The sequence below is a fragment of the Tachyglossus aculeatus genome, chromosome 1, assembly GCF_015852505.1.
Source record: "Tachyglossus aculeatus isolate mTacAcu1 chromosome 1, mTacAcu1.pri, whole genome shotgun sequence".
NCBI lineage: Eukaryota > Metazoa > Chordata > Mammalia > Monotremata > Tachyglossidae > Tachyglossus > Tachyglossus aculeatus.
In genome coordinates this window covers 63,707,094-63,733,309 of record NC_052066.1, presented here as the reverse complement: position 1 = coordinate 63,733,309, position 26,216 = coordinate 63,707,094, and the positions used below count along the sequence as shown (strand labels likewise).

The window sequence follows — 26,216 nt, the reverse complement described above, 5'->3', positions numbered from 1 at the left end:
GCTCTCCATCTGCAATCCTTCTGGTAGTGGATCCCCCAAATTTTCTCAGTAAAAATATAGAAGTGGTTGACCATTGCCTCCTTCCACTCAGTCAACTTGAGTCTCCACTCTTGACTTTCTCCCATTACACTGCTGCCCAACATGGATGAGCTTTGACTTGTAGCAGATTGTCTTCCACTCTCTAGCCACTGCCCAAGCTAGGGATGGAATGGATAGGCCTCTGCTTGGCTCTCCCTCCAGTAGTCGAGACTGGTAGAGGACTGGAAACTCTCCAAGTGCCATCCTGAGAGAGTAGACTGATACTTGGGGTCTAAGAAAGATGAGAGATCAAAGGAAACTGCATACATACTCAGTTCCGTTATGTCCACTGCAGTGAATCCACAGTTATTCAGATTCAGGCTTCTGTTGCTGAACCTTTTGCCCAACTTCTGGAGGAAATGTTCGATTTTCTTCTGATTGGATCCTGACTCCATTTTGGAATCGAGAGGCTGAGGTTCTGCTGTTTAGAGGAAAAATAAAAAGGGGAGGATGGGGATGGGGGATTGACTTTCACAGTTAGTCGGTCATCAGATGGTTGGCTTCCTGAGGCAGGGTGGTCTGAGGCTTCAAAGAGAGAAAAATAGAAGAAAGAGAGGAAAGGGGGAAGGAGGGAATAAGAAAGGAGCCCAGAAAGGGACAAAGAGGGCTGAATTGAGGAGGCAGAGGGGTGTCCAAGGGAGGGAAACTTATCTCCTATTCCTTGACCGCCACTAGTTAGTCAGCCAGTCAATCAGTGGTATTTATTGAGTGCTTATTCTGTACTGAGCACTATACTGTTTGGGAGTATATGTGCTTATCCCATACTGAACACTGTACTAAGCACTTGAGAGAGTACAACTGAGCAAGCAGACATGATCCCTGCCCTCAGGGATCTTGCAGTCTAGCAGAGGCTACAGACATTAAAAGACATTGCAGGTAGGGGAAGGAACCAAGTATAATAATAATAATAGCATTTGTTAAGCACTTACTATGTGCAAATCACTGTTCTAAGCACTGGGGAGGTTACAAGGTAATCAAGGTTATCCCACAGGGGGCTCACAGTCTTAATCTCCATTTTACAGATGAGGTAACTGAGGCACAGAGAAGTGAAGTGACTTACCCAAAGTCACACAGCTGACAGTTGGCAGAGCCAGGATTTGAACCCATGACCTCTGACTCCAAAGCCCGGGCTCTTTCCCCTGAGCCATGAAGTCCCGTGGGTATAGGGGGTTGGAAGAGTAGCTAAATGCTTGAGGGGGTTGAACTCAAGTGCATAGGTAACACAGTAGGAAGAGAAATAGGATGGAGGAAATAAGAGGTTCATTCATTCATTCATTCAGTCGTATTTATTGAGTGCTTACTGTGTGCAGAGCACTGTACTAAGCCCTTGAGAAGTACAAGTCGGCAACATATAGAGACGGTCCCTACTCAACAACGGGCTCACACTCTAGAAGGGGGAGACAGACACCAAAACAAAACATGTAGACAGGTGTCAAAATTATCAGAACAAATAGAATTAAAGCTATCTGCACATCATTAATAAAATAGAATAGTAAATATGTACAAGTAAAATAGAGTAGTAAATCTGTACAAATATATACTCGTGCTGTGGGGAGGGGAAGGAGGTAGGGTGGGGGGGATGGGGAGGAGGAGAGGAAAAAGGGGGCTCAGTCTGGAAAGGCCTCCTGGAGGAGGTGAGCTCTCAGTAGGGCTTTGACGGGAGGAAGAGAGCTAGCTTGGCGGATGTGTGGAGGGAGGGCATTCCAGGCCAGGGGAAGGATGTGGGCCAGGGTCGACTGTGGGGCAGACGAGAATGAGGCCCAGTGAGGAGGTTAGCAGCAGCAGAAGAGCAGAGGGTGCGGGCTGGGCTGGAGAAGGAGAGAAAGGAGGTGAGGTAGAGAAGCAGCGTGGCTCAGTGGAAAGAGCGCTGGCTTTGGAATCAGAGGTCATGGATTCATATCCCGGCTCTGCCAATTGTCAGCTGTGTGACTTTGGGCAAGTCACTTAACTTCTCTCGGCCTCAGTTCCCTCAACTGTAAAATGGGGATGAAGACTGTGAGCCCCCCGTGGGACAACCTGATCACCTTGTAGCCCCCCAGTGCTTAGAACAGTGCTTTGCACATAGTAAGCGCTTAATAAATGCCATCATTATTATAGGTAGGAGGGGGAGACGGGATGGAGAGCCTTGAAGCTGAGAGTGAGGATACAAGAAAATTGGGTTGGATACAGTCCCTGTCTCACAGTCTCAATCCCCATTTTATAGATGAGGTAACTGAGGCCCAGAGAAGTAAAGTGACTTGCCCAAGGTCACCCAGCAGACAAGTGGCGGAGCTGGGATTAGAACCCATGACCTTCTGATTCCCAGGTCTGTGCTTTATCCACTCCACCAGGCTGCTACTCTATACAACTGTGGTATTTCTTAAAAGCTTACTATGTGCCAGGCACTGTACTAAGAGCTGGGGTGGTACAAGCAAATTAGGTTGGGCACATTTCCTGTTAAGCATGGGGCTCACATTCTTAATCCCCATTTTACAGTTGAGGGAATTGAGGCCCAGAGAAGCGAAGTGGCTTGCCCAAGGCCACAGAGCAGACGAGTGGCGGAGCTGAGATTAGAACCCATGACCTTCTGACTCTCAGGGCCGTGCTCTATCTACCATGCACAAATAGGGTTGTTGTGGGAGAGGATGAGGATAAGCAGGGAGAAGAGCTGATGAAATATCTTAAAGTTAGTGCTGAGGAGGCTCTGCTTTCTTGTAGATGGATGGTTAGCCACTGGAGTTTTCCGAGGATTGGGGAGATGTTTCATTCATTCATTCATTCATTCATACTTATTGAGTGCTTACTGTGTGCAGAGCACTGTACTAAGCGCTTGGGAAGCACAAGTTGGCAACATATAGAGACGGTCCCTACCCAACAGTGGACTCACAGTCTAGAAGGGGGAGACAGAGAACAAAACAGGTCATGGGTTCAAATCCCGGCTCCACCAACTGTCAGCTGTGCGACCTTGGGCAAGTCACTTAACTTCTCTGTGTCTCAGTTACCTCATCTGTAAAATGGAGATTAAAAGTGTGAGCCCCACATGGGACACCCTGATTACCCTGTATCTACCCCAGCGCTTAGAACAGTGCTCGGCACATAGTAAGCGCTTAACAAATACCAACATCATCATCATCATATTAACAAATTAACAAAGGTGTGTGCACAGTGAGGTTTTAGGAAAGTGATAATAACAATAATAGTGATGGTATTTATTATGGGGAGATGTGTGCACAGTCACATTTTAGGGAACTGATAATAACAATAATAATAATGATGGTATTTATTAAGTGCTTACTATGTGTCAGGCACCGTACTAAGCGCTGGGGTGGGTACAAGCAAATAAGGTTGGACAAAGTCCCCGTCCTGCGTAAGGCTCCCAGTCTCAATTCCCTTTTACGGATGAGGTAAATGAGGCCCAGAGAAGTGAAGTGAAGGTCTCCCAGCAGACAAGTGGTCGATCTGGGATTTTATCTATTTGTATTAATGTCTGCCTCCCCCTCTAGACCGTGAGCTCATTGTTGGGTAGGGACCGTCTCTATATGTTTCCAACTTGTACTTCCCAAGCGCTTAGTACAGTGCTCCACACACAGTAAGTGCTCAATAAATACAATTGAATGAATGAATGAACCCATGACCTTCTGACTCGCAAGTTTGTGTTTGTGCTCTATCCGCTACGCCATGCTGCTTCTCGGGGCCGGAGTGATGCCAGAAGGCCGCCATTGCCAGTTGGGACGGATGGTAATGGTGATGGCAGCGGCGGAGCCGGAGGTAGAAGTTAACTGGGGTCACTCGACTGATTGGCAGTATGAAAATGAGCAGAGTTTCTAGCGCGGCCAGGTGACGTGTTTCTGGCTGTGCCCACAACTCACACAGATGGAATTTAGCAACTGGCAACCAACACAGACTAATTCTGGTGCCATCGCTCTCTTCTTCGGTACGGCAGCTGTTGCCACTCCCACCACCACCATCACCACTGTCTGTATCTAATTCTGTATATATCTGTAATTTATTCATTTGTATTCATTCATTCATTCAGTCATATTTATTGATCACTTACTGTGTGCAGAGCACTGTATTAAGCGCTTGGGAAGTACAGGTTGGTGACATATAGAGACGGTCCCTAATAATAATAATGAGGGTATTTGTTAAGCGCTTACTATGTGCAAAGCACTGTTCTAAGCGCTGGGGAGGTTACAAGGTGATCAGGTTGTCCCACGCGGGGCTTACAGTCTTCATCCCCATTTTCCAGATGAGGGAACTGAGGCCCAGAGAAGTGACTTGCCCAAAGTCACATAGCTGACAGTTGGCAGAGCAGCGATTTGAACCCACGACCTCTGACTTCCAAGCCCGGACTCTTTCCACCAAACCACGCTGCTCCCTACCCAACAATGGGCTCACAGTCTAGAAGAGGGAGACAGACAATAACAAAAAAACCACGTGGACAGGTGTCAAGTCGTCAGAACAAATAGAATTAAAGCACATCATTAACAAAATAAATAGAATAGTAAATATGGACAAGTAAAATAGAGTAATAAATCTGTACAAACTTATATACAGGTGCTGTGGGGAGGGGAAGGAGGTAGGGCTGGGGGGATGAGGAGGAGGAGAGGAAAAAGGGGCTCAGTGTGGGAAGGCCTCCTGGAGGAGGTGAGCTCTCAGGAGGACTTTGAAGGGAGGAAGAGAGCTAGGCTGGTGGATGTGCAGAGGGAGGGCATTCCAGGCCACGGGGAGGACTGTCACCCCTCTAGACTGTGAGCTCGTTGCAGGCAGGGAATGTCTGTTGTTATATTGGACTCTCCCAAGCCCTTAGTAAAGTGCTTTGCATACATTAAGCACTCAATAAATACAATCGAATGAATGCATGAATAATGACCTCCAATTATTTCGTCAGTCAGCGGTATTTGAGTGCTTACTGTGTGCAGAGCACTGCACTAAGCTCTTGGGAGAGTGCAATATTACAATAGAAGGGACACATTCCAGTGAGTTTACAGTCTAGAGGGGGAGACAGGCATTAATTAAATAAATAATGGGTATGGACATAAGTGCTGTGGGGCTTGGGGCGGGGGGATTCATTAAGGGAGCAAGTCAGGGCAATACAGAAGGGAGTGGAAGAAAAGGAAAAAAGGGATTAGTCAGGGAAGGCCTCTTCTGTGTGGCAAGACTGTATCAGTCCTCTCAAAAAGCGTGACCATCCTAGCTTAAACTAGACATCTGGCCTCCATAAGTCATCTGGACAGCATAAGTTATTCACAAGTAAAACTGGAGGAAAAAAATGTGGCCTATTGGGAAGACCGCGGGTCTCGGAGTCGAAGGCTTGGCTGCTAATACTGGGCACTTTCCTGCTGGGTGAACTTGGGCAAGTCACTTCACTTCTCCATGCCTCCGTTTCCTCATCTGTAAAATGGGAGTTCAACACCGGTTCTCCCTCCTATTTAAGCCGTGAGCCTTTTGTGTGATTTAGACTGCGTCCAACCTGATTATTCATTCATTCATTCAATTGTATTTATTGAGCGCTTACTGTGTGCAGAGCACTGTACTAATCTTCTACTTAGTATGGCACAAAGCACATAATAAGGATTTAACAAATACCACAGTTATCATTACATTATTCACAAATGATAGACTAGATGAAGAGAAATACAATAGCAACAAGACTCCTATTTTGGATGGCTAGGAAGCTTAAGAGTTGGTCGGCCTTTTGAAAAAACTTGAATTTATCTGAGGATGCTAGTAAATATGCTGGACCTAATGGTCATTCCTACTGGTATGGGCCAATCAAATATCATAACAAATCAGTGTTATTTATTGAGCACTTACAATGAGCAGAGCACTTTACTTAGCGATTGGGAGAGCATGATAGAATCGATAGAAAGGATCCCTGCCCTCAGGGAGCTCACAGTTTCATGGGGGAGGCAGACATTAACTAAATTTTAGGTAAGGGAAGCAGCAGAGTAAAGAATATGGGCATAAATGTAGTGAGGCTGGGGGAGGAGGAGGATTTCAGCGTGGCTCAGTGGAAAGAGCAAAGGCTTTGGAGTCAGAGGTCATGGGTTCAAATCCCAGCTGTGTGACTTTGGGCAAGTCACTTAAATTCTCTGTGCCTCAGTTACCTCATCTGTAAAATGGGGATCAAGACTGTAAGCCCCACGTGGGACAGGCTGATCACCTTGTAACCTCCCCAGCGCCTAGAACAGTGCTTTGCACATAATAAGCACTTAATAGATGCCATTATTATTATTATTATCTTTATGGATTTATTTATTGAGAGATGATAGTACTGACTGGAAACTGCATCGGCATTTTCCGATGTGCTGTCTATGATCTTGGGAAAGCAAGCTCCATCTGCATTATCATGCTACACACCCTTGGAAATTGTGAGAAGTGTTTTTTCAGAAGGGAGTGGGAGAAGAGGAGAGGAGGGCTTAGTCAGGGAAGGCTTCTTGGAGGAGCTGTGTCTTCAATAAGGTTTTGAATTGGGGGAGAGCAATTATCAGTCTGATAGGAGGAGGGAGGGTGCTCCAGACCAGAGGTAGGATGTGGGCTAGAGGTCAGCGACGAGATAGACTAGATCGAGGTACAGTGACAAGTGTTTGATGCAGAAGTGGATGGGCAACCACTGGAGTTTCTTGAGGAGGGGGAAAAGATGTCCTGAATGTTTTTGAAGGAAAATGATCCGGGCAGCAGAGTAGAGTATGGACTGGAGTGCGGAGAGACAGGAGGCAGGGAGGTCAGCAAGGAGGCTGATACAGTAATCAAGGCAGGATAGGATAAGTGGTTACATTAATGTGGTAGTACTTTGGACGGAGAGGAAGGGGCAGATTTTAGCAGTGCTGTGAAGGTGGAACTGACATGATTTACTGATGACTTCAATATGTGGGTAAAATGTAGAGAAGCAGCGTGGCTCAGTGAAAAGAGCCCAGTCTTTGGAGTCAGAGGTCATGGGTTCAAATCCCAGCTCCGCCACTTGTCAGCTGTGTGACTTTGGGCAAGTCACGTGGGACAACTTGATTACCTTGTATCTACCCCAGCACTTAAAACAGTGCTTTGCACATAGTAAGCGCTTAACAAATGCCATCATTAATTAATTAAGTCACTTAACTTCTCTGGGCCTCAGTTCCCTCAACTGTAAAATGGGGATTAAGACTGTGAGCCCCCCATGATTGTCACCTGATCTCCTTGTAATCTCCCCAGCGCTTAGAACAGTGCTTTGCACATACTAAGCGCTTAATAAATGCCATTATTATTATTATTATTTTTAAGGATAACGCCAAGGTTACTACAACCCAGCCCACTCACTTTGCTCTTCTAATGCCAACCTACTCACCGCACCTCGATCTCATCTACGTCTCTGCCTTCCTCTCTCACCCTTGTCCTGCCTCTAGCCTGGAACGCCCTTCTTCTTCATTTCCGACAGACAATTACTCTCCCTACCTTCAAAGCCTTACTGAAGGCACATCTCCTCTGAGAGGCCGTCCCTGACTAAACCTTCCTTTCCTCTCTCCCACTCCCATCTGTGTCACCCTGACTTTCTCCCTTCATTCATCCCCCCTCCCAGCCCCACAGCACTTATGTACATATCCGTAATTTATTTGTTTATATTCATGTCTGCCTCCCCCTCTAGGCTGTAAGATAGTTGTGGGTACGGAATGTGTCTACCAACTCCATTATACTGTTATTTGGACCCTCCAAACTCTCCGCACACAGTAAATGCTCAATAAATAAGACTGATTGATCGAAGGTCACACCCTAGTCCTTCTGACTTCCAGCTGCATGATCTATTCACTAGGTAACAGTGCTTCTCGATGGGATCTTGCTCTGATACTGGGTGAAGCAGTTGAAACTATTTTCGCCCAAAATCTGGAAATGGGAGTGGCGAGGCGGCCGCGGAGCACTGTTCCTGGGGGCTGCGGAAGGAATGGTTTAGCTGATGGCAAATATAATTTGACACCATCTCAATCTAGAAGCCATACTACTACTCTATCAATCAATCAATTTTATTTATTGGGTGGAGAGCATGGCACTAAGCACTTGGGGGAAAGTTCAATACAACAGAGCTGGCAGACTGGCTCCCTGCCCTCAAAGAATTTTCAGCCTATTGAGTCTTACAATCTACTGCTACTACTACTATTACTTCCAGTAGTAATACTCTTTACTATGCACTTGGGAGAGGAAGTAGAGTTACTAGATGTGATCCTGGTTTCAAGGGATCAGAGAAACAGCATGGCCCAGTGTCAAGAGCCCAGGCTTGGGAGTCAGAAAGTCGTGGGTTCTAATCCCAGCTCTGCCACTTGTCTGCTGGGTGACCTTGGGCAAGTGACTTCACTGGGACTCAGTTACCTCATCTGTAAAATGTGGATTGAGACTGTGAGCCCCATGTGGGACAGGGACTATGTCCATCCTGATTGCCTTGTATCTACCCCAGTGCTTAGAACAGACTCCGTCCTCTCCTGGTTCTCCTCTTATCTCTCCAGTCGTTCTTTCTCAGTCTCTTTTGCAGGCTCCTCCTCCCCCTCCCATCCTCTTACTGTGGGAGTTCCCCAAGGTTCAGTGCTTGGTCCCCTTCTGTTCTCAATCTACACTCACTCCCTTGGTGACCTCATTCGCTCCCACGGCTTCAACTATCACCTCTACGCTGATGACACCCAGATCTACATCTCTGCCCCTGCTCTCTCCCCCTCCCTCCAGGCTCGCATCTCCTCCTGCCTTCAGGACATCTCCATCTGGATGTCCGCCCGCCACCTAAAGCTCAACATGTCGAAGACTGAGCTCCTTGTCTTCCCTCCCAAACCTTGTCCTCTCCCTGACTTTCCCATCTCTGTTGACGGCACTACCATCCTTCCCGTCTCACAAGCCCGCAACCTTGGTGTCATCCTCGACTCCGCTCTCTCATTCACCCCTCACATCCAAGCCGTCACCAAAACCTGCCGGTCTCAGCTCCGCAACATTGCCAAGATCCGCCCTTTCCTCTCCATCCAAACCGCTACCCTGATCATTCAAGCTCTCATCCTATCCCGTCTGGACTACTGCACTAGCCTTCTCTCTGATCTCCCATCCTCGTGTCTCTCTCCACTTCAATCCATACTTCATGCTGCTGCCCGGATTATCTTTGTCCAGAAACGCTCTGGACATATCACTCCCCTCCTCAAAAACCTCCAATGGCTACCGATCAATCTGCGCATCAGGCAGAGACTCCTCACCCTGGGCTTCAAGGCTCTCCATCACCTCGCCCCCTCCTACCTCACCTCCCTTCTCTCCTTCTACTGCCCAGCCCGCACCCTCCGCTCCTCCACCACTAATCTCCTCACTGTACCTCGCTCTCGCCTGTCCCGCCATCGACCCCCGGCCCACGTCATCCCCCGGGCCTGGAATGCCCTCCCTCTGCCCATCCGCCAAGCTAGCTCTCTTCCTCCCTTCAAGGCCCTGCTGAGAGCTCACCTCCTCCAGGAGGCCTTCCCAGATTGAGCCCCTTCTTTCCTCTCCCCCTCGTCCCCCTCTCCATCCCCCCGCCTTACCGCCTTCCCCTCCCCACAGCACCTGTATATATGTATATATGGTTGTACATATTTATTACTCTGTTTATTTATTTATTTATTTATTTTACTTGTACATTTCTATCCTACTTATTTTATTTTGTTGGTATGTTTGGTTCTGTTCTCTGTCTCCCCCTTTTAGACTGTGAGCCCACTATCGGGTAGGGACTGTCTCTATGTGATGCCAATTTGTACTTCCCAAGCGCTTAGTACAGTGCTCTGCACATAGTAAGCGCTCAATAAATACGATTGATTGATTGATTGATTGATTGATTGAACAGTGCTTGGCACATAGTAAGTGCTTAATAAATGTCATTATTATTATTATTATTATTATTATTATTATTATTATAGTAAGCCACTTAACAAATACCACAATTATTATTGTTCATTCATTCATTCATTCAATCGTATTTATTGAGCGCTTACTGTGTGCAGAGCACTGTACTAAGTGTTTGGGAAGTACAAGTTGGCAACAAATAGATGGTCCCTATCCAACAACGGGCTCACAGTCTAGAAGGGGGAGACAGACAACAAAACAAAACACGTGAACAGGTGTCAAGTCATCAGAATAAATAGAAGTAAAGCTAGATGCACATCATTAACAAAATAAAATGAATAGAATGGTAAATATGTACAAGTAAAATAAATAGAGTAATACATCTGTACAAACATATATACAGGTGCTGTGGGGAGGGGAAGGAGGCAGGGCGGGGGGGATAGGGAGGGGGAGAGGAAGGGGGGGGCTCAGTCTGGGAAGGCCTCCTATGATTATTATTATTCACGGAGCTTAGAGTCTAACGGGGAGACAGACACTAAAATAAAATATAAGTAGGAGGAAACAGTAGAGTACAAAGATATGTCCATGAGTGCATTGGGAAAGAAGCACTGAAGTGGCAGGGAGGGGGAAATAGGAGGGGGCTATGTGAGATACATCTGGGATGTAGCCGGGAATCCATCAATGGGTCATCTGCACATGGCTCAGTGGAAACAGCACGGGCTTTGGAGTCAGAGGTCATGGGTTCAAATCCCAGCTCTGCCAAATGTCAGCTGTGTGACTTTAGGCAATTCACTTCACTTCTCTGTGCCTCAGTTACCTCATCTGGAAAATGGAGATTGAGACTGTGAGCCCCCCGCGGGACAACCTGATCACCTTGTAACCTCCCGCACTTAAAAGAGTGCTTTGCATATAGTAAGCGCTTAATAAATGCCATCATCATTATTATTATCATCTGGAAATCCCCTCCACACTTGCACACTTTGTCCAGGAAAATAGAATAGTGCATCTTTTCTGGCCCTTTGTCATGTGGAATAGGCATTGCTCAGACAACTCAGCAGTTAGCAGGAGAATGGTATGTCACTTGGGTCTATCAACTCTGTTATATCGTACTCTCCCAAGCTCTTATTACAGTGTTCTGCTCACAGTAAGTGCTCAATAAATATGAATGACTGACTGACTGAAAAGCTGCCATGGGTTTGGCTCTCCAGCTGGGCACCTGAGAAAAACAGCCCCGTTGTTAATTCTGTAAGGCAGCAGTAGTAGCAGCAGCAATTCCACTCCCAAAGGTGAAGTCAGGCTTCGGGGACTCTGTTGCATTGTAGTTGCCCAAGCACTTAGTACAGTGCTCTACACAGAGTAAGCGCTTGGTAAATACCACTGCTTAATTGAGCGACCAAGGGGGTTCAAAACACCAATAAACGGCAAACCCCGCAGTAGTGGTTGAGAGAAAGTAGTGGGTTTGGTGGTTACGTTTTAGTCAATCGATGCTATTAGCAGGGAAGCAGTGAGGCCTACTGGAAAAAGCCCAGGCCTGCGTGTCAGAGGACCTGTATTCTAATCCCAGCTCTGCAATGTGTCTTCTGTGTGACCTTGGGCAAGTCATTGAACTTGAACTCAAGGCCCTACTGAGAGCTCACCTCCTCCAGGAGGCCTTCCCAAACTGAGCCCCTTCCCTCCTCTCCCCTGTGTCCCCCTCTCCATCCCCCCATCTTACCTCCTTCCCTTCCCCACAGCACCTGTATATATGTGTATATGTTTGTACGTATTTATTACTCTAGTTATTTATTTATTTATTTTACTTGTACATATCTATTCTATTTATTTTATTTTGTTAGTATGTTTGGTTTTGTTCTCCATCTCCCCCTTTTAGACTGTGAGCCCACTGTTGGGTAGGGACTGTCTCTATGTGTTGCCAACTTGTACTTCCCAAGCACTTAGTACAGTGCTCTGCACACAGTAAGCGTTCAATAAATACGATTGATTGATTGATTGAACTTCTCTGTGCCTCAGTTAACTCATCTGTAAACTCCCTCCTAGTTAGACAGTGAGCCTCACGTGGGACAGGGACTGTGCATGACCTGATTATCTTGTAATAATAATACTAATGATGGCATTTGTTAAGCACTTACTATGTGCCAACCACTGTTCTAAGCGCTGGGGGGGATACAAGTGATCAGGTTGTCCCATGTGGGGCTCACAGTCTTCACCCCCATTTTACAGATGAAGTAACTGAAGCACAGAGAAGTTAAGTGACTTGCCCAGGGTCACACCGCTGAAAAGTGACAGAGCCGGAATTAGAACCCATGACCTCTGACTCCCAAGCCCGGGCTCTTTCCACTGAGCCACGCTGCTTCTCTGTATCTACCCAAGCACTTTGTACAGTGCTCAGCACGTAGTAAGCGCTTAACAGGTATTATTAACAAGTAGTATTAATATTATTGCTTTTATTACCCGTACGTCAATTTCCTTATCTGTCAAATGGGCATAAAATATCTGTTATCTCTCCCTTTTAGACTGTGAGCCTCATGTGGGACAGGGACTGTTTCACTGTATCCACCTTAGTCCAGTGCTTAGCACATAGTAAGCACTTAATAAATACCACCATTGTTATTTCGAGGCCTTTATATGGGTGACAGCTCTTTACAGACAATCCTCACATTTATGACACAATCAGTTCCTGAAAGCTCCCTCTAGTCACTCTTTATAGGACAGGGACTATTCACTCTGATTATTGATTATCTACCCATGTGTTTAGCACAATGCTTTTGTATGTAATAAGCACTTAAGATCTAGCTAAATTGTTAGGTGGAGGTGATTTTCCTCTAGGAACAATGACATAAATGTCATCCCCAAACCAAGTTTAATTTCCTAGTTTTATCAAATTACCCACAATAGTATACAGAATTAATTATAATAACAAGAATAAAGCACGGCTTAGCGGAAAGAGCCCGGGCCGGATTCTAATCCCGCGCCCGCCACTTGTCTGCTGTGTGACCTTGGACAAGTCACTTCACTTCTCTGTGCCTCATTTACTTCATCTGTAAAATGGGTATTAAGACTGAGCCCCACGTGGGACAACCTGATAACCTTGTATCTACCCCAATCAATCAATCAATCAATCGTATTTATTGAGCGCTTACTGTGTGCAGAGCACTGTACGAAGCGCTTGGGAAGTACAAGTTGGCAACATATAGAGACAGTCCCTACCCAACAGTTGGCTCACCCCAGTGCTTAGAACAATGCCTGGCACATATAGTAAGCGCTTAACAAACACCATCATTATTATTATTACTATTATTATTATTATTATTATTATTATTATTCGTTAAGTGCTTACTTTGTACCAAGGCCTGGGGTAGATACAAAGTAGTCTAAGCGCTGGGGTAGTTACAAGGTAATCAGGTTGTCCCAAGTGGGGCTCTCAGTCTTAATCCCCATTTTACAGATAAGGAAACTGAGGCACAGAGAAATTAAGTGATTTGCCCAAGGTCCCACAGCAGACAAGTGGCGGAGCTGGGATTAGAACCCAGATCCTCTGACTCCCAAGCCCACTTGGGACTTTCCACTAAGTCACACTGCTTCCTCAATTATAGCCGAGTGACATAGCAAATTCAATGCATTTACACTGTCAAAGAGTTTCCGCGATAGAGTAGCCAACTTTTACTTCACTGTTGCTCCGTCTCTAATCCGTAAATTCCTTCAGGGCAGGGAACATTGACTGCCAACTCTGTTATATTCTACTCTCCCAAGTGCTTAGTACAGTGCTGTGCACACAGGAAGCGCTCAATGAATGTGATTGATTGATTGTACTTTTACTCCACTTAAGTAAAATGGATGCATCGCCTTTCCCCTGCTTGGAAATCAGATAGCCCACCCTTACCCCCATTCCCCAGTTCCACCACTGGTCTCCTGTGTGACCCTGGGCAAGTCGCTTCACTTCTCTGTGCCTATTTCCTCGTCTTTAAAGAGGTGATTCAAAACCTGTTCTCCCTCCTACTTAGACCATGAGCCAGGGACTCTGTCCGACATGAGTATCATGTATTTACTCCACCAATATGACCTTGGGCAAGTCATTTCACTCCTCTGGGCCTCAGTATCCTCATCTGTAAAGTGGGGATTCAAAACCTATTCTCCCTCCCACTTAGACCATGAGCCAGGGACTCTGTCCGACCTGATTATCATGTATTTACCCCACCAATGTGACATTGGGCAAGTCATTTCACTTCTCTGGGCCTCAGTTTCCTCATCTGTAAAGTGGGGATTCAACACCTGTTCTCCCTCCCACTTAGACCATGAGCCAGGGACTCTGTCCGACCTGATTATCATGTATTTACCCCACCAATGTGACATTGGGCAAGTCATTTCACTTCTCTGGGCCTCAGTTTCCTCCTCTGTAAAGTGGGGATTCAACACCTGTTCTCCCTCCCACTTAGACCATGATCCAGGGACTCTTTCCGACCTGATTATCATGTATTTTCCCCACGAATATGAAATTGGGCAAATCACTTTACTTCTCCAGGCCTCAGTTTTCACATCTGTAAAGTGGGGATTCAAAACCTATTCTCCCTCCCACTTAGACCATGACCCAGGGACTCTTTCCAACCTGATTATCATGTATTTACCCCACCAGTGTGACATTGGGCAAGTCATTTCACTTCTCCAGGCCTCAGTTTCCTCATCTGTAAAGTGGGGATTCATTCATTCATTCATTCATTCAGTCATATTTATTGAGCACTTCTGTGTGCAGAGCACTGTACTAAGCACTTGGGAAGTACAAGTTGTCAATATAGAGAGACGGTCCCTACCCAACAGCAGGTTCACAGTCTAGAAGGGGGGAGACAGACAACAAAACAAAACATATTAACAAAATAAAATAATTCAAAACCTGTTCTCCCTCTCAGCCCATGAGCCAGGGACTCTGTTCGACCTGATTATATCATGTATTTAGCCCACCACTTAGAAGAGTTCTCATGCACAGTAAGCACTTAACAAATAGTAGCATGATCATTAATAACAATAATAATAATAATAAAACACATTTTTAAATAGTTGCAGAGAAGATCAGCGAGGGGTCACCTGTCTCAGGGGTGGTCTGTCCTCCGGCAGTCTGAACATCTGGCGGGGAATCATCTGTTCCTCCCAGCTCGATTCCCTCACTGACGCCGCCGGTTTCAGCTTTCGCTTCTTCTTTTCGTCCTCTGAATAACTTGGCGACAAACGAGGGCCGAGGTTTTTCCCTCTCTTTGGAGGATTTTTTCCTCTGACTCTGTTTCATGATTCAGGAGACTTTCTTAAGGTTGCAGCTTCTGGTTTCCCACCAGCACTTGATTTGGTATCTGAGAAAAGAAATTTAAAAAATAAACAGAGACAGAGGCAGAAAGGCATTTACAAAGCAGCAGCTGCCAACCTCCCAGAGAAAAGTACTGTATTTGAGCACAAAAAGCTTCTGGCCGCCACCTTGACAATTTCTTCCTTATTGTCCAAAGTCAAACAAGAGAGCTGTAATGCAGGATCAGGTGACGCAGCTGTGCAGAAGAAAATTTAAAAGCAAACTCACTTTTTCTTTCCTAGTGTGGAGCAGGAGTCACTAATCAATCAATCAATCAATCAGTGGCATTTGTTGGGTGCTTACTGTGTGCAGAGCACTGTAATAATAATAATAATAATAATAAAATGTTGGTATTTGTTAAGCACTTAATATGTGCCAAATACTGTTCTAAGCACTGGGATAATAATAATAATAATGGCATTTATTAAGTGCTTACTATGTACAAAGCACTGTTCTAAGCGCTGGGGAGGTTACAAGGTGATCAGGTTGTCCCACAAGGGGCTCACAGTCTTAATCCCCATTTTACAGATGAGGTAACTGAGGCCCAGAGAAGTTAAGTGACTTGCCCAAAGTCACACAGCTGGCAATTGGCAGAGCTGGGATTTGAATCCCTGACCTCTGACTCCAAAGTCCGTTCCACTGAGCCACGCTGGGGTAGATACAAGGTAATCAGATGGTCCCTGTACTAAGCACTTGTTTGACCCAATGGATACAGCATGGGCTTGTGAGTCAGAAGGACGTGGGTTCTAATCCCAGCTCTGTCATGTGTCTGCTGTGTGACCTTGGGCAAGTCACTTCACTTCTCTGGGCCTCGTTTCCCTCATCTGTGAAATGGGGATTAAGACTGTGAGCCCCGAGTGGGACAGGGACTGTGTCCAACCTGTAACAAGTGACCATTCTAGAGGGAAATTAATTAAACCCTCCCTTAGGCAAGAACATCACATCAATTGATCAGTCAATCAGTGGCATTTAATGCAGCGTGGCTTTTAGTGGCAGGAGTCTGGGCTTGAGAGTCAGAGGACGTGGGTTCTAATCCCGGCTCCGCCACTTGTCTGCGGGGTGCCCTTGGGCAAGTCACTTCACTCCTCTGTGCCTCAGTTGCCTCATCTGGGAAATGGGGATTAAGACTGTGAGCCCCACGTGGGATGACCTGAATACCTTGTATATACCCCCATGCTTAGACCAGTGCTTGGCACATAGTAAGCATTTAATAAATACCGTCATTATTATTATTAGAGAAGCAGCTTGGCCTAGTGGCAAGAGCCCAGGTTTTGGAGTCAGAGGGTGTGGATTCTAATTCCGGCTCCTCCACATGTCTGCTGTGTGACCATGGGCAAGTCACTCCACTTCTCTGGGCCTCAGTTACCTCATCTGTAAAATGGGGATTAAGAACTGTGAGCTCCATGAGGGACAACCTGATTACCTTGTATGTATCCCTGTGCTTAGGACAGTGCTTGGCACATAGTAAGAACTTAAATTCCATTGTCATTACTATTATTATCATTATTATTATTAACGAGTGCTTACTATGAGCTTAGCACTGTACTAAGTGCTTGAGAGAGAATAGCAATAATAATAATAATAGCATTTGTTATTATTATTATTAATAATAACAATAATAGCAATAGTATTTGTTAAGCACTTACTATGTGCCAAGCATTGTTCTAAGTGGCTGGGGTAGATAGAAGGTAATCAGGTTGTCCCACGTGGGGCTCACAATCTTAATCCCCATTTTAGAGATGAGGTTAACTGAGGCCCAGAGAAGTGAAGTGACTTGCCCAAAGTCCCACAGCTGACAAGTGGAGGAGCCAGGATTAAAACCCACAACCTGTGACTCCCAAACCCGGCCTCTTTCCACTAAGCCACACTGCTTCTCTAAGCATATACTCTGTGCCAGGCACTGTACTGAGCACTGGGGTGGATACAAGCAAATCAGGTTTAATACAGTAGAGTTGGTAGACACCTTTCCTGTCCACAAGGAGCTCACAGTCTAGACATGAATGAAAACATGATGCCAACTTTTGAAAAGTTGACACCCTAATCAGTCATATCACATTAAAATAGACCACAAATAGGCTTTCTTCATTCTTTTCCATCCGTGTATGACCACCACCCCCATCCCTAAAACTGTTTTATTAAGCAGTTGGGCTAGATATCCCATGGACATCACAGAGATATCAAAAGATGACAGAGCCTAAATTGCCATTCATCCAGATTTATTCCGGGAAGATGGGTTTTCGACTGGCTTGTTCCCCCGTCCAACACTGATACAAACTTGCATGCCAAATTTTAAATTTTAAGCTTTGAGCCTCCCACCCTTAGAAAACAGTATTGCCTAATGGGCAGAGCACAGAGGGGGAGCTGAAGAACTTGGATCCTATCTTTGCCACTTACAAGTAAAGATAAATAATGATAATAATGATTGCGGTATTTGTTAAGCACTTTTACGTGCTATTTACTGGGGTGGATACAAGATAATCAGGTCCCACATGGTACTCACAGCTTATGTAGGAGGGAGAAGCCACTTCACTAGTGCTTAACACATAGTATGCGCTTAACAAATAGCATCATTCATTCATTAATTCTCTGTGCTTTCATTCCTTCATTTGGAAAATGGCAATTAAATCTTTATTCTCCTTTCCCCTTAGACTGTGAATCCCGTGTGGGGCAGAGACTGAGTCCGATCTCATTTTATTATACTATTAAAAACTATACTATTACTATACTGCCTCAGCACTTAGCATGGTCCTTGGCACATTAGAGAAGCAGTGTGGCTCAGTGGAAACAGCCCGGGCTTTGGAGTCAAAGGTCGTGGGTTCAAATTCCAGCTCTGCCAATTGTCAGTTGTGTGACTTTGGGGAAGTCACTTAACTTCTCTATGTCTCAGTTACCTCATCTGTAAAATGGGGATTAAGACTGGGAACTCCCTGTGGGACAACATGATCACCTTGTAACCTCCCCAGCACTTAGAACAGTGCTTTGCATACAGTGAATGCAATTATTATTATTATTATAAGTGGTTAACAGTTGCTATTATTATTGTTATCATTACTGTTAATTATTTTCCCTGCTCAGTGACTTCTGCTGCCTAGTTCTGTGGCTTCAGATGGCAGTAGAGTTCATTAAGCACTTAGTACAGTGCTCTGCACCCAGTAAGCGCTCAGTAAATACTACTGATTTATATGGAACTGGGAGGTGAACACAATGAGTCCAGAACAAGTATTTTAATAGTATTTGTTTAGCGCTTATTACATGCCAGGCAGTAAATGCTGTAGATACAAACTAATCAGGTTGGACACAGTCTTATTCCCCATTTTACAGATGAGGTAACCAAGGCACAGAGGAGTGAAGTGACTTGTCCAAAGTCACCAGCAGGCAAGTGGAAAAGCTGGGATTAGAACCCAGGTCCTTCTGACTCTGCTGTGTGACCTTAGTCAAGTCACTTCACTTCCCTGTACCTCAGTTACCTCATTTGAAAAATGGAGATTAAGACTGTGAGCCCTATGTGGGACAGGAGCTGTGTCTCACCTGATTTACTTGTATCTACCCCAGCATTTAGATCAGTGCCAGGCACATAGTAAATGTCACTATCATTATTATTATTATTATTATTATTATTATTATTATTATTATTCCTGCAGGAATCAAGAAAAAGCATGAGGAGGTGGGTGAAGGAAAGCTAAAGCCATGTAGGTAGAGTTTAAAGAGAAGAAGAGATAATAATAATAATAATAATAATGGCATTTATTAAGCACTTACTATGTACAAAGCACTGTTCTAAGCTCTGGGGAGGATACAAGGTGATCAGGTTGTCCCATGGGGGGCTTGCAGTCTTCATCCCCATTTTACAGATGAGTTAACTGAGGCCCAGAGAAGTGAAGTGACTTGCCCAAAGTCACACAGCTGACAATTGGCGGAGCTGGGATTTGAACCCATGACCTCTGACTCCAAAGCCCGGGCTCTTTCCACTGAGCCACGCTGCTTAAAAAGAGATAGAAAAGAAGGTTCAGAGAGGGTAAAGGCAAGAATGAAAGAACAGAGGAGAAGAAAATGCTGTGAATATATAAAGTGGATAAAGAACACGCCTTAGAACCGCAGCAATCTATCAGCAGAATTTATTGAATGCTTACTGTGTGCACAGCACTGTACTAAGCCCTTGGGAAAGTACAATACAACAGAGTTGATAGGCAGGATCCCTGCCCACAATGGGCTTACACTTATGTGGAAAATAGTATAGTTGCACAGGTGAATTTTTTTTAGTGGCATTTATTAAGCGCTTACTATGTGCAAAGCACTGTTTTAAGTGCTGGGGAGGTTACAAGGTGATCAGGTTGTCCCACGGGGGGTTCACGGTCTTAATCCCCATTTTACAGATGAGGTAACTGAGGCCCAGAGAAGTTAAGTGACTTGCCCAAAGTCACACAGCTAACCATTGGCGGAGCTGGGATTTGAACCCATGACCTCTGACTCCAAAGCCCAGGCTCTTTCCACTAAGCCACGCTGCTCCCTTGAATTTTTGAAATTTTTGAAATTTGGGTGGGAAAAAGAAATTCCCTTTTCCCTTAAAGTTAGTTCAAGTTAGTCCTCTCATTTAAGTCATTTTCTCCTAACTTTTCTCAGGCCGGAATTTTATCAGTTTTTAAGACTTGTTTCAAATATGCCCATCTCACGGCACATTTTAGGCCGCGGCCAGACTAGCTGTCATAGCATCACTGGGGAAATCTCCCAGGAGCGGGGGTGAACTAAGGGCCGGACCACCCTCACTCAGCCCCCATCCCTACTCCATCACAGCAGGAGCAGAGGAGGAAGGGCAGGAATTTGTTCAGGGCTTTTAGAAAATTGGGAAGTTTGTGATGCAGGACCACTGGGCCGGATCAGTGAGGAAGCTGTGCCCTAAGAAGTGTTTAACTTATTTAGTTTATTATTATTATTAACAATAATAATAATGGTATTTGTTAAGTGCTTTTAGACTGTGAGCCCAATGTTGGGTAGGGACTGTCTCTATATGTCGCCAATTTGTACTTCCCAAGCGCTTAGTACAGTGCTCTGCACATAGTAAGCGCTCAATAAATATGATTGATTGATTGATTGATTGATTGCGTGGCTCAGTGGAAAGAGCCCGGGCTTTGGAGTCAGAGGTCATGGGTTCAAATCCCGGCTCCACCACTTGTCAGCTGTGTGACATTGGGCAAGTCACTTCACTTCTCTGGGCCTCAGTTCCCTCATCTGGAAAATGGGGATGAAGACTGTGAGCCCCCCGTGGGACAACCTAATCACCTTGTAACCTCCCCAGCGCTTAGAACAGTGCTTTGCACATAGTAAGCGCTTAATAAATGCCATCATTATTATGCAAGCTAATCAGGTTGACACAGTCCCTGTCCCACATGGGGTTCACAGTCTTCATCCCCATTTTACAGATGAGGTAACTGAGGCACAGAGAAGTGAAGTGACTGCCTAAGTGGAGTGAAGTGGAAACCCATGCTGTTGCCACTAGGCCATGCTGTTTCCCTTTTTTAACACTCATATTCCTCAAATGTATTTTTAATCTGTTCTATTGCTGACTGGATTTTTGCCCTATTTGTACGTTTCCTTCTTCCTGTGCCTAGATTGTGAGTCCTTTGTGGGCAGGAATCAGATTGAAATTTGATTTTTCACATTAAATACACTTTCATGTTAAATAAACTTCAGTGTTTATTATTACTATTGCTAATCATCATCATTGTGACATTTGTTAACTCACCATGTTACAAGCACTGTATGAAGCGCTGGGGTAGATAGAAGATAATCAGTTTGAACACAATCCCTGTCTCACAAACTTAGTAGGAGGGAGAACAGTTATTAATCCCCATTTTACAGATGAGTTAATGGAGGCACAGATATGTCAAATAAATTGCCCAAGGTCCCACAGTGGGCCAGTGGAAGAGCCGGGATTAGAACCCAATCAATCAATCAATTGTATTTATTGAGTGCTTACTGTGTGCAGAGCACTGTACTAAGTGCTTGGGAAGTACAAGTTGGCAACATATAGAGACAGTCTGTACCCAACAGTGGGCTCACAGTCTAGAAGGGGGAGACAGAGAACAAAACAAAACATATTAACAAAATAAAATAAATAGAATAGATATGTGCAAGTAAAATGAATAAATAAATAGAGTAATAAATACATACAAACATATATACATATATACAGGTGCTGTGGGGAAGGGAACGAGGTAAGACGGGGGAGATGAAGAGGAGGGAGAGGGGGAGAGGAAGGAGGGGGCTCAGTCTGGGAAGGCCTCCTGGAGGAGGTGAGCTCTCAGTAGGGCCTTGAAGGGAGGAAGAGAGCTAGCTTGGCGGATGGGCAGAGGGAGGGCATTCCAGGCCAGGGGGAGGACGTGGGCCGGGGGTCAACGGCAGGACAAGCGAGAATGAGGCCCAGTGAGGAGGTTAGCGGTGGCAGAGGAGTGGAGGGTGCAGGCTGGGCTGAGAAGGAGAGAAGGGAGGTGAAGTAGGAGGGGGCGAGGGGATGGACAGCCCTGAAGCCGAGGGTAAGGAGTTTCTGCCTGATGAGCAGATTGATTGGTAGCCACTGGAGATTTTTGAGGAGGGGAGTAACATGCCCAGAGCGTTTCTGGACAAAGACAATCTGGGCAGCGGCGTGAAGTCTGGATTGAAGTGGGGAGAGACAGGAGGATGGGAGATCGGAGAGAAGGCTGATACAGTAGTCCAGACAGGATAGGATGAGAGCTTGAACGAGCAGGGTAGCAGTTTGGATGGAGAGGAAAGGGCAGATCTTGGCAATGTTGCGGAGGTGAGACCGGCAGGTTTTGGTGACGGCTTGGATGTGAGGGGTGAACGAGAGAGCGGAGTCGAGGATGACCCCAAGGTTGTGGGCTTGTGAGACGGGAAGGATGGTAGTGCCCTCAACAGTAATGGGAAAGTCTGGGAGAGGGCAGGGTTTGGAAGGGAAGACAAGGAGTTCAGTCTTGGACATGTTGAATTTTAGGTGGCGGACAGACATCCAGATGGAGATGTCCTGAAGGCAGGAGGAGATGCGAGCCTGGAGGGAGGGGGAGAGAGCAGGGACAGAGATGTAGATTTGGGTGTCATCAGCATAGAGATGATAGTTGAAGCCATCAACCCAGGTCCTCTGACTCCCAGGGCTATGCTCTAAAGGCCTTAAAAATTTTAGGTATTGAACAACTGAGAGAGAGGAGAAGCAGGGGAAAGGTTTAGAGCAGAATTTCCTCTACTTCCGCCCGGCTGAAGCCATTGCATCCCCTTCCTGCTTCTGAGAACTGAGGAAGCAAGAAGCCACTCGGAGCTAAATGTGACCTTCATCTGGCCACCCAGGCACTCCCTCATTGAGATTTTCCTGATGTCACGGTGGACTTGTACTGCCCAACTTCAAGCAACTGTGCATTTGCTGTTTTTCTTCATCATCTCCCTGTTTTTATGACAGCTGCAGTTCTCCCATGGGTCTTGCATGCATTTTACGCTGGCAGTTCTTGCATGGGTTGTGCATGCATCTCACACTGGCAGATTTGGCATAGATCATGCATGCATTTTAGTCCAGTGGTTCTCACGTGTGCTATACATCCATCTTACCGTGGCAGGTCTTGCATGGACCGTATATGTAACTCCCCCTGGCCTAGAGTGATTTCCCTGGAGCAGAGATCATAGGCTGTTCTGTCCTGAATTTAGAATTTGTAAACATCACTGGGTCACACTGGAAACATTTCTTTTTTTTTCCCCCTCACAAGCCTTGGGGAGCAATTCATTTTCTTGCCCCTTTGAACTGTGGTCTGGAGCCCAGACTTGGTTATTATTTCCAACTCCACTGACAAATAGCCCCATTGGTTTGAGTTTCCAGGAATCCTCTGCTGTTCATCTTCCCCAGGAGAAAGGCAGCTGGAACACCCGTGGGAATTTGTTTGATGCCCTTTGCCTTTGCAAACCTTAGGAATGTCAACACTGATCAGAAACAATCCCATCTGGAAATTCAGTGGATAGATTTGAATTCTGGAGCCTAAAAAAAAGCCAACTAATTTTGGTGAGTGCTCAGTAAATATAAATTACGACTACTAATACTACTCCTCTTCCTCCGCCTACCGCTAGTATGCCATCTAAGGTTATGATATATAATCAGACACAACTTGAAACCCCAAATTTTACAAAAACTACATTGGCTAGCCCCTCTCAGGGTTGCATTTAGAGGGTTTCCAGTACTCCACCGGTCTCAACTGCGGGAGAGAGAGTCAAGCAGAGGCCTACGCATTCCATTCCTAGCTCGGCCAGGGGCTAGCTAGTGGAAGGCAATCTGCTACAAGTCAAGACTCCCCCATGCTGGGCAGCAGCAGAATGGGAGAAAGTCGAGGGCGGAGACTCAAGTTGACAGTGCGTAAGGAGGCAATGATAAACCGCATCCATATTTTTACCAAGAAAACTGTATGGATCCACTACCAGAACGATTTTAGATGGAGGTGGGGCGTTCTGGGAGAAATGTGTCCATGGCATCGCTATGGGTCAGAGATGACTCGATAGCATAAAGCAAGACAAGACATTGGCTATGATTTCCTTTAGGTCACACAGTCTGGGATATTCTCAAGTGATGTGGATAAGGAGAAGAGGGTGGAATAAGACAAGGTTATAATTTTCAAAACATAATCTTTTTAATCTACACTCATCCCTTTTGGTAGTCATCCACTCCCATGGCTTCAATTACCAGCTCCCAGTCAAGGAATCATAAATCTCCCTCTGAACCACGTATCTCTCTCTTCCTCTGTATTCTCTCATTTCTTCCTGGGTGTAGTAGAACTAGTAATAGTTCTACACTCACTCCCTTGGTGACCTCATTCACTCCCACGGCTTCAACTATCATCTCTATGCTGATGACACCCAAATCTACATCTCTGCCCCTGCTCTCTCCGCCTCCCTCCAGGCTCGCATCTCCTCCTGCCTTCAGGACATCTCCATCTGGATGTCTGCCCGCCACCTAAAACTCAACATATCCAAGACTGAACTCCTTGTCTTCCCTCCCAAACCCTGCCCTCCCCCTGACTTTCCCATCACTTTTGACGGCACTACCATCCTTCCCGTCTCACAAGCCCGCAGCCTTGATGTCAACCTCGACTCCGCTCTCTCATTCACCCCTCACATCCAAGTCATCACCAAAACCTGCCGGTCTCAGCTCCGCAACATTGCCAAGATCTGCTCTTTCCTCTCCATCCAAACCACTACCCTGCTCGTTCAAGCTCTCATCCTATCCCATCTGGACTACTGTATCAGCCTCCTCTCCGATCCCCCATCCTCTTGTCTCTCCCCACTTCAATCCACACTTCATGCCACTGCCCAGATTGTCTTTGTCCAGAAACACTCTGGACATATTACTCCCCTCCTCAAAAATCTCAGTGGCTACCAATCAACCTGCGCATCAGGCAGAAACTCCTCACCCTGGGCTTCAAGGCTGTCCATCCCCTCGCCCCCTCCTACCTCACCTCCCTTCTCTCCTTCTCCAGCCCAGCCCGCACCCTCTGCTCCTCTGCTGCTAATCTCCTCACCGTGCCTCCTTCTCGCCTGTCCCGCCGTCGACCCCCGGCCCGCGTCCTCCCCCGGGCCTAGAATGCCCTCCCTCTGCCCATCCGCCAAGCTAGCTCTCTTCTTCCCTTCAAGACCCTACTGAGAGCTCACCTCCTCCAGGAGGCCTTCCCAGACTGAGCCCCCTCCTTCCTGTCCCCCTCCTCCCCCCTCCATCCCCTGCCTTACCTCCTTCCCTTCCCCACAGCACCTGTATATATGTATATATGTTTGTACATATTTATTACTCTATTTATTTGTTTATTTTACTTATGCATATCTATTCTATTTATTTTATTTTGTTAATATGTTTTGTTTTGTTCTCTGTCTCCCCCTTCTAGACTGTGAGCCCACTGTTGGGTAGGGACCATCTCTATATGTTGCCAATTTGTACTTCCCAAGCGCTTAGTACAGTGCTCGGCACACAGTAAGCACTCAATGAATACAGTTGATTGACTGATTGATTGATTGATTAATAGTTGCAGTATTAGTAATAGCCCTTCTCAGGGTCGCACCTGGAGAGTTTCCAGTCCTCTACCAGTTTCGACTACCGGAGGGAGAGTCAAGCAGAGGCCTGTCCATTCCATTCCTAGTTTGGGTAGTGGCTAGCGAGTGGAAAGCAATCTGCTACTAGTCAAAACTCACCCGTGCTGGGCAACAGCGGGCCGGGAGAGAGTCGAGGGTGGAGATTCAAGTTTACTGCATGGAAGGAAGCAACGGTAAACCACTTCCATATTTTTACCAAGAAAACCCTATGGGTACACTACCGGAATGATATGCAGACAGTGGTGAGGCATTCTGGGAGAGATGTGTCCGTGGCATCGCTGTGGGTCAGAGACCACTTGACGGCATAAGACAAGTCTAGTAATAGTAGAAATAGCAGTAGTAATAGCGGTAGTAATAGTAACAGTAATAATACCAGCAATAACAGTAACAGTTATAGTAATAGTAGTAGTTGTCACATTTACTGAGCACTCATTTAATGCCATCAAAAGCAAGGTACAATTAGCTGGGAAGAAGCAAAGAGAGAGAGTTTGGGAGTAGCTGGTGAAGAGAGTTGATATATAAGATGTGTAGTGGGAGGAGACCTTGAAGCTCATCTCAAGGCGTTTTTGCTTAATGTGAAAGCAAATGGGATGCTGTTGAAGATTCTTGAAGAGTGGAGAGGTGATTGCCAAGGAACTCTTCAAGAATATAATAATAGCATTAATAATAATGATAATAATTCAATCAATGGTATTTATTGAGCGCTTATTCATTCATTCATTCAATCGTATTTATTCATTCATCATCATCATCATCAATCGTATTTATTGAGCGCTTACTGTGTGCAGAGCACTGTACTAAGCGCTTGGGAAGTACAAGTTTGCAACACATAGAGACGGTACCTACCCAACAGCGGGCTCACAGTCTAGAAGCTTACTGTATACAGAGCACTGTACTCAGTGGCTTGGGAAAGTAC

The 26,216-nt window shown here is 45.8% G+C and overlaps 1 protein-coding gene and 2 non-coding genes across 3 annotated transcripts in view; 1 reads left to right on the top strand and 2 right to left on the bottom strand.

Annotated features, from left to right (window-relative positions):
• LRRC31 (leucine rich repeat containing 31) overlaps positions 1-15,305 on the bottom strand; it is a 51,196-nt gene extending 35,891 nt beyond the window's left edge. The window contains exons 1-2 of the mRNA XM_038749156.1: positions 14,944-15,305; positions 350-499 (exon numbers count right to left, since the gene is read on the bottom strand). Of these exons, the coding sequence (XP_038605084.1) occupies positions 350-499; positions 14,944-15,142 (349 nt within the window). The 5' untranslated portion in view covers positions 15,143-15,305. The remainder of the gene's footprint in view (positions 1-349; positions 500-14,943) is intronic.
• LOC119938290 lies at positions 156-293 on the bottom strand. The gene has a single exon (XR_005454392.1). It is a non-coding gene; the product is annotated as a small nucleolar RNA SNORA7 (small nucleolar RNA).
• A 9,946-nt stretch (positions 15,306-25,251) lies between the features above and the next one.
• On the top strand, positions 25,252-25,389 carry LOC119938711. Its single transcript, XR_005454493.1, has one exon. It is a non-coding gene; the product is annotated as a small nucleolar RNA SNORA7 (small nucleolar RNA).
• The last annotated feature ends 827 nt before the right edge of the window (positions 25,390-26,216 follow it).